Raw genomic sequence first — 14817 nt, 5'->3', positions numbered from 1 at the left:
ATATTAAATATATTAAATATATATAATTTATTAAATAAGATTCTTACGTTTGTATGTCATCATCAGTAATATCTGTAGCACTTATAGTAGTTGTTAAGTTTTGATTTAGCTTTCGTGTAGTAATGAGCGACTGTAAACATTATAAAAACATTATTAAATACATATATGTATACATGCTCATATTAAAAATGTACATGTATGTTATATATAATAAAATATAATTCAGTCAAATACATGATCCCATAACGTCCGTGTGGCTCGTATGAATATATTATTAGCTTCTTGAGGAGTCAATTCGTCTATTTTACTTTCTTGTAAGAATAAACTTGTTAGTATCGCCTTTGAATCTTTCGGTAATTTATCTAGTAATAATGTAATATGTCTATGTATCTCAACTAAAAAATATCAAAAATTTAAAATATTAATCAGATCCAGCTTCGTTAATTTTTTTTAAGAACTTTTATATCTTTTCTATTATTATATTTATCAAAAACTGCGGAGATTAAATAAATATTTTTTAGATAAATCATTAAATTACAGAAACTACAGAACCTATTTAAAATATAGAAAATTCGTTTATGTTGTACCTTTGCCAATAGGATCATAATATGGTCCCTTTGGATCTTGCATTCCTAATAATTCACGTATCTTGGTTCCTGTACTTGGAGACATATAAAGGAATAGTACTGGCATCGTTTGTTCAAAATTAATTAAAAGCTTAATTACATGCCTGTATTTCACATCCAAAGTTACAAAACTTGTATCTGTAAAATATCAAAATATTTCAAAGAACTTATGACTCTTTTTACCCATATTTTCGTTATAAATAAAATAAATGTACCATCTTCTACCAAAGGGACATCAAATCTTACACCACTGTAAGAAATCATTACTTTTTGAGGAATACATTTATAAGAACCTATTACAATCATTTGACACTCTAGAGTTAGAGCAGTTCGTGGTAGATTTAGATACTGCTCTGCAATATCTGAAGAATTTTTATCTTCAAACATATTCGTAAAATCCAATATAATTTCATCAATGATATCAGCCGACGTGTTAATTGTGACGATCACCTACGTATATCTTACAAAACATTACTTTCATTATTTTTTTATTCTTCAAGCATCTTCAAAAGCGCGTTTAGAATTCCTATCCGAGTATTGCCCAAATATTATGTTATCCTTATTGAATATCACATTCAAAACAACAAGAATAAATGAAAAATTCATGTGTGGCAATCTGTACATATTCCAATATGTTTATTCTTACATTTTAGAGGTGTGTGAATAGTTAGAATTTTAATTCTCACCGTGTATATGGAAGTCGTTCGTGTCCAGGCGATTTTTTAAATTATGAAAATTTAGAAAACAAGCGAGTTCACGCGCCGTTCTATTCCTAAAGAAATTTGTAGGGTAGAGTAGGGCAGAGACAAGGGGAAGGTGCCCGTGAAACCCGGCAGAGGGCATTTTCTTGATATTCAAAATTGAACGTGCGCGCGAATACAAATATGTCCCAGGCACCCTCGTACATTCCACGCATATTTATCGTACAAATAAGAAAAATATTTCAAAAGTACACACGTTCGCGAACGTTGAAATGAATCCTTTTCAATCGTAATACATTTTTATTAATTTACATTTATTAGGAATTGTATGAAGTACATTTCTATGTCTTTCAATCTAAAAAAAATTTTAGTTTTTTTAAGTGCATTATGAATACTGCTAAATTTAAAATTCTAAGTAGAAAATGTAATACTTGATTGATTTCTCGATACGAATCTGAGAAGAGCGAAATAGACATAAGCATATATTGTGCTTATAAAAATCTACATTTATTGTATGTTACGATTATACTTACTCTAAAAGATTATAATTCCTAAATATCATATGGATTCAATAAATATAATATTGTAATATAAATATTTAAAAGCATAAAATGAAATTTTTTTTTATTTTATGAATCCTAGATCATTTATATATATATATATATATATATATACATATATATATATGTAATGTATACATTTTTTTCTAAGGATTCTGAATTTATACATGTTCAAAAATTATTAATTGTAAAAACGAACTAACTAATCAGACAAATGTGATCAGAATTCTATTACAAAATGTCGATAGAATAACACATAGAAAGAACCACTAATATTTGGTCCATGCCGAAAAACAAATGACTTTAACATCATCATGACTGGTGGCATAGCAGTTGATCATAGGTTTTCTTGTACTGCAGCATGTGTAGCAATGTTTTGTTTATTATTTTTGGTATCCAACTATTTACGAAACACTCAAATTGTCGAAAAATGTAACTTTGACTGTCCTCATCGTTCAGCAATATAACCACCGCTACAGGGTTATCCGCCTTTTCTAACGTACATATAAAATTTAGCTTTATGTTGTTTGCTTCATCATGTTCTTTTAATTGCTCCACTACTTTATCTGACATAATTGCTTCTTTCTCCAGAAGACTTAATTGAAGATCCAAAAGAGTTCTACCATTTTTCTTTCTATTGTACCACACACATTTATTCCCTGTGCAGCGAAACGTTACTTTTTGATAACTTTTGGTGTGTACATCAGATAATACTTCAACTTTTTGTTGTTTCGTTTCTTGATCAAGAAGCACCTCAACTTGCAACTTAAAAATCTTTTCAAAGATATCTCTTATTAGATTAAAAGTGATGAAATACCAATTATCTTTCTTATATTGCTCTTTATTAGTAATATCTGTACGTGTATCAAAATCTTCTGGTAATCCAGCATGAAGAAAACGACCCGCCTTTATTACATTTCTGAAATTCTTCTTTTTCTTTTTTAACTGTTTCAATTGAGGAGGTATTGAAGTGAATAACATCTTTATTAAATAATTGTAATTATTTTCACTAGCCGTTGAACAGACGTCAGCGCTAAATTTGCAGCAATGTTGAAATGCTAATAATGCACGATCTGACGTATTTGCGGCTGTATTTTGATTAAGTTCAATTGGATCCTGCACACATATTGGCTTATAAATATCCAATTTCTTAGTATTATTATCCATGATGTAACTTTTATATCTGTCCATGTAATTGGGTAATTTATCTAACTGTGCGAAATCAGGCAATGAATATGTTTTTCCGTCCAATAAACATAGCACACATGCAGTAAAATTAAATTCACCGTAAAAGGTAAAGAAATTGTGAAGCAGTGTTGCAATATTACTGCTGTTGGTAATAGCTGGTAACACAGTATTTTCATCAAAATTTACTTGCCAGCCATTCAAAATCTGTGGGATACAATTTCTCTGAAGGTGTAGTAAAGGCGGAAGGAGACTAATCGATTCTTGCTGAAGGTAAAAAATAATTAGACATACTAATCCATAACTAGAAATTCTTCCACTACCCGAAATTCCGAAATGCCTCGCCCAATACTTGATGAGCAGCATTAGTGGTCTTAATCGAGGATCGTGTAATGCACAATATCGTAAAAAGTCACTTTTATAGATGCCTAGGCCATTTTTGAAGGAAATATCGCAGGAGACATTAGTCGGTATATAACGGAATTTTATAATAGGTGTTTTCGCTTTAGGGATTGATATTATGTTGGTAAATACAGATTTCAAATTATACATAATTCTTCTCACTTTCTTGAAAACCATTGTCGTCCATATATGCGATGGCATATCCGGTTTATAATAATTTGGCGGCAAACCTGAAACAGAAATGGACGTTATTTAAATATGCGACTCATATATTCATGCGATAATTAAATTAGAAAATTTCTTACCGATTTTACCGACGTACATGTAGATATCTAAGTCACTTTCTTTAAAGCTTAATTGCGCCACTGTTGAACCAAATCTGTATGTCCGACATTCTGGGAAAATCGATCTGAATATTTCATCTAAATGAGAACAAATGACATTATATCTTGTTGTCAATTCAACTTCAGTAAGTTGTACTGCATTTAAAAGTGCTGCTAATTGGTTGTCAAATGTCACTTCGTTTTCAATAACATCTTTTATACGATCGTAACCTATTGGATCTTCTTCTTCTTCTTCAGTTTTATTCTCAAATCTTTTTTTTTTTCGAACAGTGTCATTTTGTTGTTGTGGCTCTAAATTAGTAGGTTTTTGTAGTTGCGCTATAAAACAATGAGCATATATAAGTAATATCATTTCAAAATTATTAAGAGATATAATAATTGTGTGTGTGTGCATCTTACTTTCACTTCTCCTCAGTCTTCTCATACATAATTTTTCATTTGGTAGCCAATTTGTTCTGCTCATTAAAATATTAGTAGGATTCCTGCAATGCAATAACAAAACATAAATATTTTACAAGCAATATTTTGTAGAATAATATCTTTATTCACATGCTTCTAGTTATTAATAATTTAAAAAAAGTCTAAAAAATTAATAATAATCTAGTTATTAATATTTGTGTTCTTTTTTTTCTTTTTAAATAATAATTATATATATTTATATTATAAACAATAATTATATTATTAACAAGAGAATAAATATTTATTCTAAAAATTAGGAAAAAAAAGAAAAACTTATTATATAGATTCCTAATATTTAAAAGAATAACGATAATAAATCTTTATTTTTACAGAGTAAAAAAATATAATCTATGTTTATAACTAAAAAAACTAATATTATTATGTAATCGCCTTTACATTCAAAAAAATAAAACAATAATAAATATTTCCATGAACTAGACAGACGAAAATTTTATTCTTGTATATTCTATCATAAATATTAATTATGAATTTTTATTACCTTTCAGTATATTCAATCCAAAAGAAATCCTGTCCAAAACGTTGTCTTTTAACTGTTCCAAATCGTCGAAAAAAATTTACTAAATCCATTGGCGACAGAGTTTTTGGTAAAGGTGAAACACAAAGCGATCTTCCTGATAAATAAGGCTGCTCCTCTTCAAGTGATTTTTGTTCTGAACTTGTTACTTGATATTTTGAACTCGTGGGGACCTGTTCACTTTTATGTTTGAAAGATTCATCATATGATTGAGAATTCATGTTTCAAAATTGTGAAAAATAATCGTAATTTATTATATTTAGTTGCGTTTCTTGTTTAATAAAGAAAAATTTTATTATTTTTAATTCAAATTTAATGTTTGATCATAAGCAGTAATCATTTTCAAAAAATATTTTGTTTCAATAAATCCTTTTGAATTTCCGGCACAAAGAACAACACCATTTTCAGATTCAAAAAATATTAAGCCATCTTCCTTTGCTTTCTCAAAATTCATATAAATAAAAAGTTCAGCATTTTGACGTAAACCATTGATAAAATTTAATCCCTTTGCAAAATGAATATGATTTCTTTTCATACGTGATAGACCTTCTGTTCTTATATTTGGCCAGTACTTCAAATAGGTGCCATGAATTATGTCAAAGTCTATGCGGTCAAGTATTCTCAAACTTAATTCATTGATCTTGAATAGAGAATGTCCTTGATTTGCTTTAATCTCTAAAATACCATTAATAATCTTAAGAGTAAATCTCTGTTTGTTATTTTCTTTTACTATTCTCTTGATATCATCAATAGTATAATGATGTAGTGATTTATTTAACAATTCATTAACTGCAACAAAACCATTTGGTTTAATATTCAAACCTTCCTTTGTAGCGCCATGACGTAGTAGATATGATAATCTTTTGCTGAGAGCAATATCACTTTTATTCTGAGTCTGAAAATAACATTAATAATATTTGTTAGAGATCATGAATTATATTTTTCATTCAATCCTATTAATTAAATTATTACAAAGATTCTTTTTAAAAATGCAAATGCGAATTTTTAAGCTCTTTGTAGAACATATTCTTTAGACAAAGTCTATATGATAAAATAATTAAAAATAATTATTACTGTTATTATATTGATTTAAAAATATATTCTGTTAATATATTCATAAAATATATTAATAATTTCAAAAAATGCTTCTTAAAAAATGTTTTTAATTTCCCTGTAGACTTATTTTATAATTTCTCACAATGTCATTGTTGTATTGTTGCTAGATTTTTTATTATGTACACTATAACTTTATAATATAACTATAAGGACACTGTTATTAAGACTTAATAATAGAATAGGCTATTCTTTCAATTGCAATTTCAATAGTAATCATATATTAATATTAATTTTATTAGAAATTTACTAATAACTTACAATAATTTTTACAAAAATAAAATGTTTAGTTATCTTTAACAAAAATATGTAAGATAAATGTTAAAATATATAAATTATAATTATAAAAAAGAAAGAAAAAAAAGATAAAAGTTCAAATAGAAATATGTGTGTCACATATATTAGATTTATCGACATTTAGATGTTTAACTTAATATTCGTTTTCTCCAAGCAGGACTACATAGTTATTCGCTCAATTCAGTTACTAGCTCAATTTATGTAGTCCTTCTAGCATACCAATGACCGTTCAGATATAAATAATAAAAAATAATAATAAATAAATAAGTATGTTTCAAAGACGAAGCAATTAAAAGCAAATCATTATACAGGCTCGCGTAGAAAAACACCAAAAACACACCAAAAACAGAATGATTTCTTAAATGTAATTTTATATTATCACGATGTTAATACGAGTTAATATTTATAGAAAGTCCACAAATGTCTTTTCCATAATAAATAACTACATCACGAATGTCTAACCTTTGAAAACATGAAATTAGCGTAGTTCGCAATCCTCGTAACTTCCACCAAACTAATTGGTTTTCTTTACACTAATTTAAAGGTATGTGTCTCTGAATTAATAGTATTATGTTCGTCGCAAATTTATAAAATTTTAATTAATATTATAACGACAATAATGGCGTAACACCCCACATACGCATTGGCCGTGAAACAAATTATATCTGCGCTTGTTACATCTAAGCTCGAAAATACTATACCGACTGTACTATCGACTGTATTATCCGTGCATTTTATTTCACTGATTTTCTTAATGTCATTCCGAGGTTAAACACGAGATGGCATATGTGTAGAACACCCTCATTTTACAAGCATATACATATTGTATGTGCATTTGCACAATAGATATATAAATTGGAGATAAACACGTCAGAAATTAATAAATTATAGATTTTTAATACCGACAGCGCATGTTAAAACCATAGCGCAGCCTTGGTTAGAAGTACAATCCTTTCTTCCGAGATTTAAATTGACGTGCATTAAATTGACGATGGAACAATCGATACATCGAACAGTGTCGAGAACGTTCAATTTTTAAGAGTCGAAACGATTTCGATATTATTTATGGCAAGAAATTCTAGCTACATATCATATATATACTTCGAGGTTCTTTGTTTTAAATTCCTTTTTCATTAAACGAAAAAAAAACTTAACAATTTCATTTATGTTAATTAAATACTTCATTTTTTGACGAATTAATCATCGACAATGAGCAGAATTTAAAGAATAAAAATTATAAATATATAATTATTATTGTTAATTTTATCTTTTTCTTTATATATTAAATAATAAAAAATTAATTCTATATATACTAATAAAATACCGTAGAAATGATATATTTGACGAATTAATCAAATTTATTTTAAATATATAATTCACTATCCTCAATCTAATCTCTGTTACATATATGTTAAACAATAAAAAAATTAAGTTTGTTCATATTAAAACATTATTCATTATTTATGTTGAAATAAAGATAAATTTTATCTTAGTAGTAGAGTTAACAGATGATTAATCGGCAGAATTATTTAAAACAAAATATATAACCTTTTAAAAAAAGACTTTTATAGTGTACAAGTCTATGTTTTTAATTATATATATACAATTCTTTGTTTTCAAATTAATTTTTTTTTGTTTGTTAAACAATAAAATTTCTAATTCTATTCGTATTAACAAAATAATATTTTATCTCATCAGCTTTTTATTTTTTAGCCACATATTTATTAGATTAAAATTCAAATTATAATAGACTTTATAAATAAATCAAATTATTAGATAAAAAGAACATAAAAGCCAATGCGATGCAAAAAATTGATTCTATTATTATTTAAATATATAATTTAAATACAAATGCTTTTGTATTAAATTTTATCATATACTTATATATTTAACCGATAAAAAGATGTTTTTCTCAGTATAACTAGACGACAGTTTCACTTATTTCTTTGCGTTTAACAAGACATTTAAATTCCTTTTTAGAAATTTAAGAACTTTGTTAAATTCAAATCGATTTGATAACATAGTGAATTACCGTTGCAGTTGACAATTATTTTTATATAATTTGTGAATTGCTAACATTCATTGCTGATTATTGCTATTATTTTGTCTTTAATGTAATGCTTTTTTTGGTCAAATTATACTTAAGTGATCGTATTTTAATACGATCTCGATCGAATACGTGTGCACGATCTCATTTTGATACAATAATACATCTTACGCTTTATATAATATAAACGTACATTTATTTCTTATTGTAATTATTTGACTGCAGAAAAGATGTATAGTCGAAACATTCCATGCATTGTATATTAACTAGTTCTTTAATTTCTCTTGATTTAATAAACTGATTTTAATGTTTGTTAATTAAATCTATCTATTAAATAAAATCTATAGAAGATCTATTAAATAAAAACTTGTTCATTCGACCTTTCTACCAATTTTATATTTACATTGCAATTTTATGCTTAGAAATTGATATTATAATTAATTGATATTATAATTAATGATTATTTAAAGATAAGTTTAATTACACTTAAAGATTGGCAAATTCTCAAAAACAATATTAATACGATTACATAACATTTCTAAATACACATATATATAATAAAATAATTTTTGAAAAATCTGACCGTAAAAGGATTTTGAAACCTTTACAGAAATTTAATATTGAAAGACATTGATATTAATTATTTTTTTTAATATTAAATTAACCAGTATTAAAATGCATTTCTAAAAAAAATGATAAAACTTTTGTTTAAATTTGTTCTTCTTATATTTCTCATCATTCTGACAACATATTTAGAGAAACGTTTATTATTCTTTCTAAAATATTTTGTCATCAGTAACGGACATAAGAGCCTATGAAAAACTATTCCTACTGAAAAAAAATACCGTTGCATGATAAAATCACATAATTAAAACACATAAATCGTAATGGATTGTTCCAAATCAGTACACGATTTTAAAATTATGTATTTGGAAAAGTCATATGATATGTTCTTTTTTCTTCTATTTCTATCATTCAATTCTTTAAAATTCGATATAACATCTATATAACTATAATATCACATAATGGAATGAAATTATTTGTAATATTATGTGATTTTTGGAATTACATTATCATTTTAAAAAATCACGTGATTTAGAACAATTCATTACGTGATTTACATGTTTTAAATACTTGATTTCATCATGTAATTTGTGACATATTTTTTTTCAGTAGGAATAGATACATTTATCTTGATCGTTTGTTTAAATCAATTTGTTTCCTCTATCTGATCTATATTGACATGTAGGTATCTAAAGGTCATCAAAATCAGGAAAAAAACATAGGTAACTTCTTGTAAGAGAACAGAATGTCTCGAAGTGATATACAAACGTCAGTCAATAGTTGACTGTGAATCTAGACACATCGTGAAGATACATCCGTCGGGAAACGTTTGTATTATTTCGAGAATATGTTTACAAAACACATAAAGGTATGTAACCGCGCAAACATTGTCAATGTCTCTTTTATAACGCGAGGAAATATTACAATTTTTTTTTAAATTTTTTAAAGAAAGAAGATTTTAAAGATTTTTTTTAAAGAAAAGATACATCTTACCATCGGATATTTTTCAATTATTGTCCCAATTATTATTATCCGTTCGATTTGCATTGTGCTAGATTTGGACATGATTTTACGAAATCACATAAATCTGTACTTTAGAACACAAGTCTTGTCTATCACGAATGGTGAATCGCGTCGGTTCTAGTCTGCTTTCGTTTTCGTGATGTTAAATAAACGGAACGAAAAAAGATTAAAATACTTAGAATCTACATGTGTACACTCGAGTTCGATAATCGCCATCATATATATGTCGATATTTTCATATCATAAGTGATTCGCGAGTATTTCGGAATATCAAAAATCAGCATAAAAAGTAAAATATTAGTGATATTAAATCCATTATTCTGTAACATTTAACGACAGTAACGATCGTTACATCATCATTGCGTAGATTTTATATACAGTATACCCTAAAACTTTTAGAGTGATTCTCGTTCTGAAGAAATCTCATTTTTTTAAATTGAAAATTGAGCTACTTTTTTCAAAACTGTCCCAATTTTTAATCTTTAGAGTGAGAGATCATGTCAAAAAATTTAGAGAAAGCTGCGCTATGACCATATAATGATATCATTATTACCGATAAGAATTAGGAATACAAAATAGAGATCTAAATCCACATTAAAAGGCCGAATCTAAAAATCAAGTTTTCATTTCCTTAGATCGCGCAATTACTGCTTTTATATTGTGTCACCGTACAAAGTTACATCGCAGCTGAAAATAGATTATTGAAAGAAGACGCTAATTTCTTTCAAAACTTGTGTAATAATATAATTTATGATAATAAAAAAGAAACTAATAATTCATATTGGATCAATCTATATCCTTTCTTGTGGTTATCATATAAGTGGAGCAATTCTAAATCCTATCATTCAAACATCGGAGGCAGAACTTTCAATGAGTATCCACTGAAAGATCAACTTTCAGTGCCCGTAAATAAAAGTGACAATAGAATGCAAGGTAAGAAAGTATGATTTTTTGTCATACAGAGGCACAATATCACGCCATAATAAAAATATTGTATCAAATGTATCTTGATTTATTAGGTCGAAAAATAACCGTTAATGAACTCATAAAGCGCACTAAGTTGATCACAACCTACATAAAGAAATTTCAAAAAGATGCAAATGGTACCGTTACTAATTCCTCTCAAAACTTTAAAGAAGCCAACTTCGACGCAGATCTTTTGCTTACCTTTGTAATGATGATATATCAATGGACCTCCGATGTAATAATCCTAAATACTATCGGCAAATCATATTACGAGAAGATCTTAAAGCTTCCAGAAAAATGTGAACCCCAGCTGATACAGACTAACTACACACTGCAAGGTGAGAAAGATTTTTTTATTGTAGAGAAGCGCAAAGTGCTTGCGTCAAAGTGGAATTGTTTCACAAGAATCTCAATCTTTTTTGCAGATCGTATAATAAGATCCTCCGATATCATAAGCATCATTAAAATGATCCAAAATCAATTACATACGAAATCAAAGGAATTATTAAGGAAGAAAAAGGACTACCACACAATGGAACGTAAGAGAAAGATTTTTCGCGTAATATCGTGACAAAATAAAAATATTATTCAGAATGTTGATTTTTCATGCAGATAATTCGACAACGGCTGAAGAGCTCATAAAACTTATTAAATCGATCGTATTTGAATTAAACGAGAAATTAAATTCTGAGGAAACTATAATATCGTCACGTCTCAATAAGGACATAGTCAAACTTCAATTGTTCGCATATAAATGGGTCCTTAATATACGTTATCCGAATATCCGCAAAAAATCTGTTAAGAACTTCCAACCACTGAAAGATCAGTCTTCATTGCTCATGGACAAACATGACAACGAATCGACAAGTAAGAGAAAGATTTTTTGCAGTAGAAAATTGCAATAGCGCACCAATAAAAACATATTTTTGTAAAAATCTTGATCTCTTATATAGATCAGGAGAAAAACACGAGAAAAACAGATGTCTTGAAGCGCGAGGGTAGATCGTTGACAACGCTCGATGCTTCTACTGAAACGGTGTGCAAATTCGAACGAATCATACACCACACATTAGAAATGCGGCTATATGTCTTCGGACGGATAACGCATGAGTGGTTCACTTATGAAAACTATACTATTGGAGGAAGATCTTTAAATGATTTTCAGCTTCCACTGGAAGATCAGTCTTTCTCATTGCCTGTGGAAGAAAGAGGCTATGAACTGGAAGGTGAAAGAAAGATTTTTTTAGAAAAGAACAAATCACAAAATTATCACAAAATATCAATATAATCTTCCAAATCTTGATTTTTTTCACAGACGAAATAACCATCAAGGATTTCATGGATAATGTTAAATTAATTAAACATCAAATAAATGAAAATTTAAAGATATCCGAGGAAACTACAATGGACACTAGTAACGAATCCTCTCAAAAATTACGAAATAGGGAACACATACATGTTAAAAAATCTAACGTTGATTCAATCAACAAACACTTGAATTACCTTCGATTAAAATACATATTGACGATATATCGGTGGATTTCTAATATAATAATTTACAATACCATTGGCAAAACGTCTCTCGGTGACATCTTTTCACGTCTACGGGAATGTCAACCTATGTTTCCCGTGAAAGAGACCAACGAGCAACTAAAAGGTAAGAGAAAATTTTTTATTTGTTGCGTAATATCAATACAAAGTAGAAATATTATTTCACAAATATCTCATTCTTTTACAGAATTTGAGGAAATAAGTAAGGAAATCATTTATCTCACCCAGTTGCTCCAGACAACTGCCTCCGAAATTTGAGGAGGACACTTATACACATACTGGTGATGAAAATAATATAAACAGTTTACACAGCAAACAGTTTACACAGTAAACATAATGATTTCTCAAAACATTCAAAATATTTCTTTTATTTATATATTGCATTTGATATTAAGGATCCACTGATAAGGATTATTGGATTATAGCGAAAGAAGTGAAAAATCATGTGTTTCTTTTCTTTCATCGATATAAATTTTATCAATTTATTGCATTAATCTATGAAATATATGTCGCGGTTTATTTTATTTTATAAACTAAAAATAAGCAATAAAGTAATTTATCTAATTTTATAACTGTATAACTAGAAAATGTAATAAGAATTTATTTAGAAATATTCAATCTTAAAATCTGATTTAATTGAATAGCTTCTCCACTTATTTGTATTATCATTTACATATAGGTCTTTGTCATTTGTTATTATTGTTGTATGAGATTCAAAAGAATTATCGTAAACTTGCAGCGAAAGACAAAGAGCTTTTTAAATCTTTATTTTAGATTATTCTATCTTCGAGGCATGAAGACGAGTAAGAGTATCCGAGGTTTGGGATTCCACCTTATGATAGAAAAAAGGACGAATCGTTTAAAATTAAGAACCCAATTGTCTGACGATCTCTTCTACTTCTCGCCAATGAAATTCGTTCTCTGACAACATTATTAGTCGTGTAACTTTCATGCGAAAATTGTATATATTGACAATTTATTAGAATTTTTGAAAAAAATATTGTATTTACAATTTGTGTCTGTAATACAAAGATCGGATAGATTATTACTTGTATGTCATTGTCTTGAAATTAAAATTCTTTATTAAAATTTTTCATTTGAAGTATTGTCAGTAATCTCGTGCTATTATTACATATAAAGATAATGTAGAAACATAATATTCTGAAGAAGCATTCATATACGATTTGAAAAGTAGAAAATTGTATTTTAACTTGTATTTTAATTGTATCGTAACTTCTTCAGACTAATTTTATTGGAACAATCAAAATTTTTTAAATTCAATTCATGCACATTTTGATAAAATCTCAATCGTACAGAAACAACATTGCTGCAAGTTTTGTTGAGGGTAATTTATACTTAATTAATTTTTCCAAAATTTTGACTATTTTTTTAACATATAAATTATTATGTAATTATACATTAAATCTGAAATCATGCTGATAGAATTAAATAATTTCATTATTTAATGTCTTTATTTTGATATACATATATTATAATGTACATAGAGTCTGAAGGAGTTAAACTCGACAGATTGATTAGCCCGGTCAACCAACTTAGAAGAAATTTTGTTGGATCTTTCATCATTGGAATGAATATTTAAAGTAGATATGCATCAACATAGATATCCATCAACATATAATTTAAACAAATGTGGCATAAAAATTATCTGCGACAAAAAGCTGCTTGCAAAGTTTGATATAATAGATTGATTTAGACACATTTTTTCAAATTCAAAATTTAATTATGTAATTATTTATTTATCACAATGTATACTTGAGCGAACACAGACGTATGTGTGTGCACAAATTAAAAATATATTTTATTTTTTAAGTTTTTAAGTGAAATAATAACCGTTGATCTATAAGAATAATTTAAGCGAATGTTAAAGATAATATTGTTTTTTAGTAAAAAATAATTAAAATTATTTATTCTGTAATGAACTACAGATTTTCAATACTGACAGCGTATATTAAAACATAATCCTAATGCAACCTTGATTAGTATAATCTTTTCTTTCGAGACTCAAATTGACGCACATTCAGTGGAACAATCGATACATCGAACAGTTTCAAGAATGATCAATCTTCAAAAGACAAAACGACTTGGACCAAATTTGAAAACTTTTGATTTAACCGACGACTTGAATTTAATGCTATATTATTTACGATTAGAAACTCTAGCTGCATATACATATATATAATTCGATATTTTTTGTTTTAAATTTCTTTTCCATGTATCAAATGGAAAATTAATAATTTCATTTACGTTAATAAAATATTTCAATTTTTGACGGGTTAATTATATTCATTCGATTAATTCATAATAAGCAGAATTTAAAGTATTAAAATTGTAAAGTATTTAAGTATTAAAATATTATTATTATCATCAATCTCATCTTTTTTTCACATATTAAATATAACTTGTTTTATATATATATATATATA

At 27.2% G+C, this 14817-nt stretch overlaps 4 protein-coding genes across 4 annotated transcripts in view; 1 reads left to right on the top strand and 3 right to left on the bottom strand.

Annotated features, from left to right (window-relative positions):
- The window catches only part of LOC108687559 (sentrin-specific protease 6-like), a 2895-nt gene extending 1963 nt beyond the window's left edge, over positions 1 to 932 (bottom strand). The window contains exons 1-4 of the mRNA XM_018193407.1: positions 842 to 932; positions 588 to 764; positions 309 to 395; positions 48 to 72 (exon numbers count right to left, since the gene is read on the bottom strand). Coding sequence (XP_018048896.1) covers positions 48 to 72; positions 309 to 395; positions 588 to 764; positions 842 to 932 — 380 coding nt within the window. The remainder of the gene's footprint in view (positions 1 to 47; positions 73 to 308; positions 396 to 587; positions 765 to 841) is intronic.
- A 1267-nt stretch (positions 933 to 2199) lies between these two features.
- Positions 2200 to 5102, bottom strand: LOC108687288 (speckle targeted PIP5K1A-regulated poly(A) polymerase). The gene is made up of 4 exons (XM_018192984.1): positions 4777 to 5102; positions 4218 to 4300; positions 3780 to 4136; positions 2200 to 3704 (listed from the first exon to the last, which is right to left on the bottom strand). Exons 1-4 carry the CDS (start codon positions 5031 to 5033, stop codon positions 2200 to 2202), a joined length of 2202 nt encoding a protein of 733 aa, XP_018048473.1. The 5' UTR covers positions 5034 to 5102.
- An 11-nt stretch (positions 5103 to 5113) lies between these two features.
- On the bottom strand, positions 5114 to 6866 carry LOC108687299 (tRNA 2'-phosphotransferase 1). The gene is made up of 2 exons (XM_018192993.1): positions 6685 to 6866; positions 5114 to 5707 (listed from the first exon to the last, which is right to left on the bottom strand). The coding sequence occupies exons 1-2, from the start codon at positions 6694 to 6696 to the stop codon at positions 5114 to 5116; spliced, it is 606 nt and encodes a 201-aa protein (XP_018048482.1). The 5' UTR covers positions 6697 to 6866.
- Positions 6867 to 9680: 2814 nt separating this feature from the next.
- On the top strand, positions 9681 to 12631 carry LOC108687574. Its single transcript, XM_018193429.1, has 8 exons — positions 9681 to 9701; positions 10492 to 10789; positions 10876 to 11160; positions 11248 to 11361; positions 11435 to 11689; positions 11776 to 12048; positions 12138 to 12479; positions 12561 to 12631. Exons 1-8 carry the CDS (start codon positions 9681 to 9683, stop codon positions 12629 to 12631), a joined length of 1659 nt encoding a protein of 552 aa, XP_018048918.1.
- Positions 12632 to 14817: the final 2186 nt, after the last annotated feature.

This window comes from Atta colombica, unplaced genomic scaffold (assembly GCF_001594045.1).
Source record: "Atta colombica isolate Treedump-2 unplaced genomic scaffold, Acol1.0 scaffold102, whole genome shotgun sequence".
In the NCBI taxonomy this organism is placed as follows: domain Eukaryota; kingdom Metazoa; phylum Arthropoda; class Insecta; order Hymenoptera; family Formicidae; genus Atta; species Atta colombica.
Note: the sequence above shows the minus strand (reverse complement) of the source record. Positions and strands in the feature narration are given on the sequence as shown.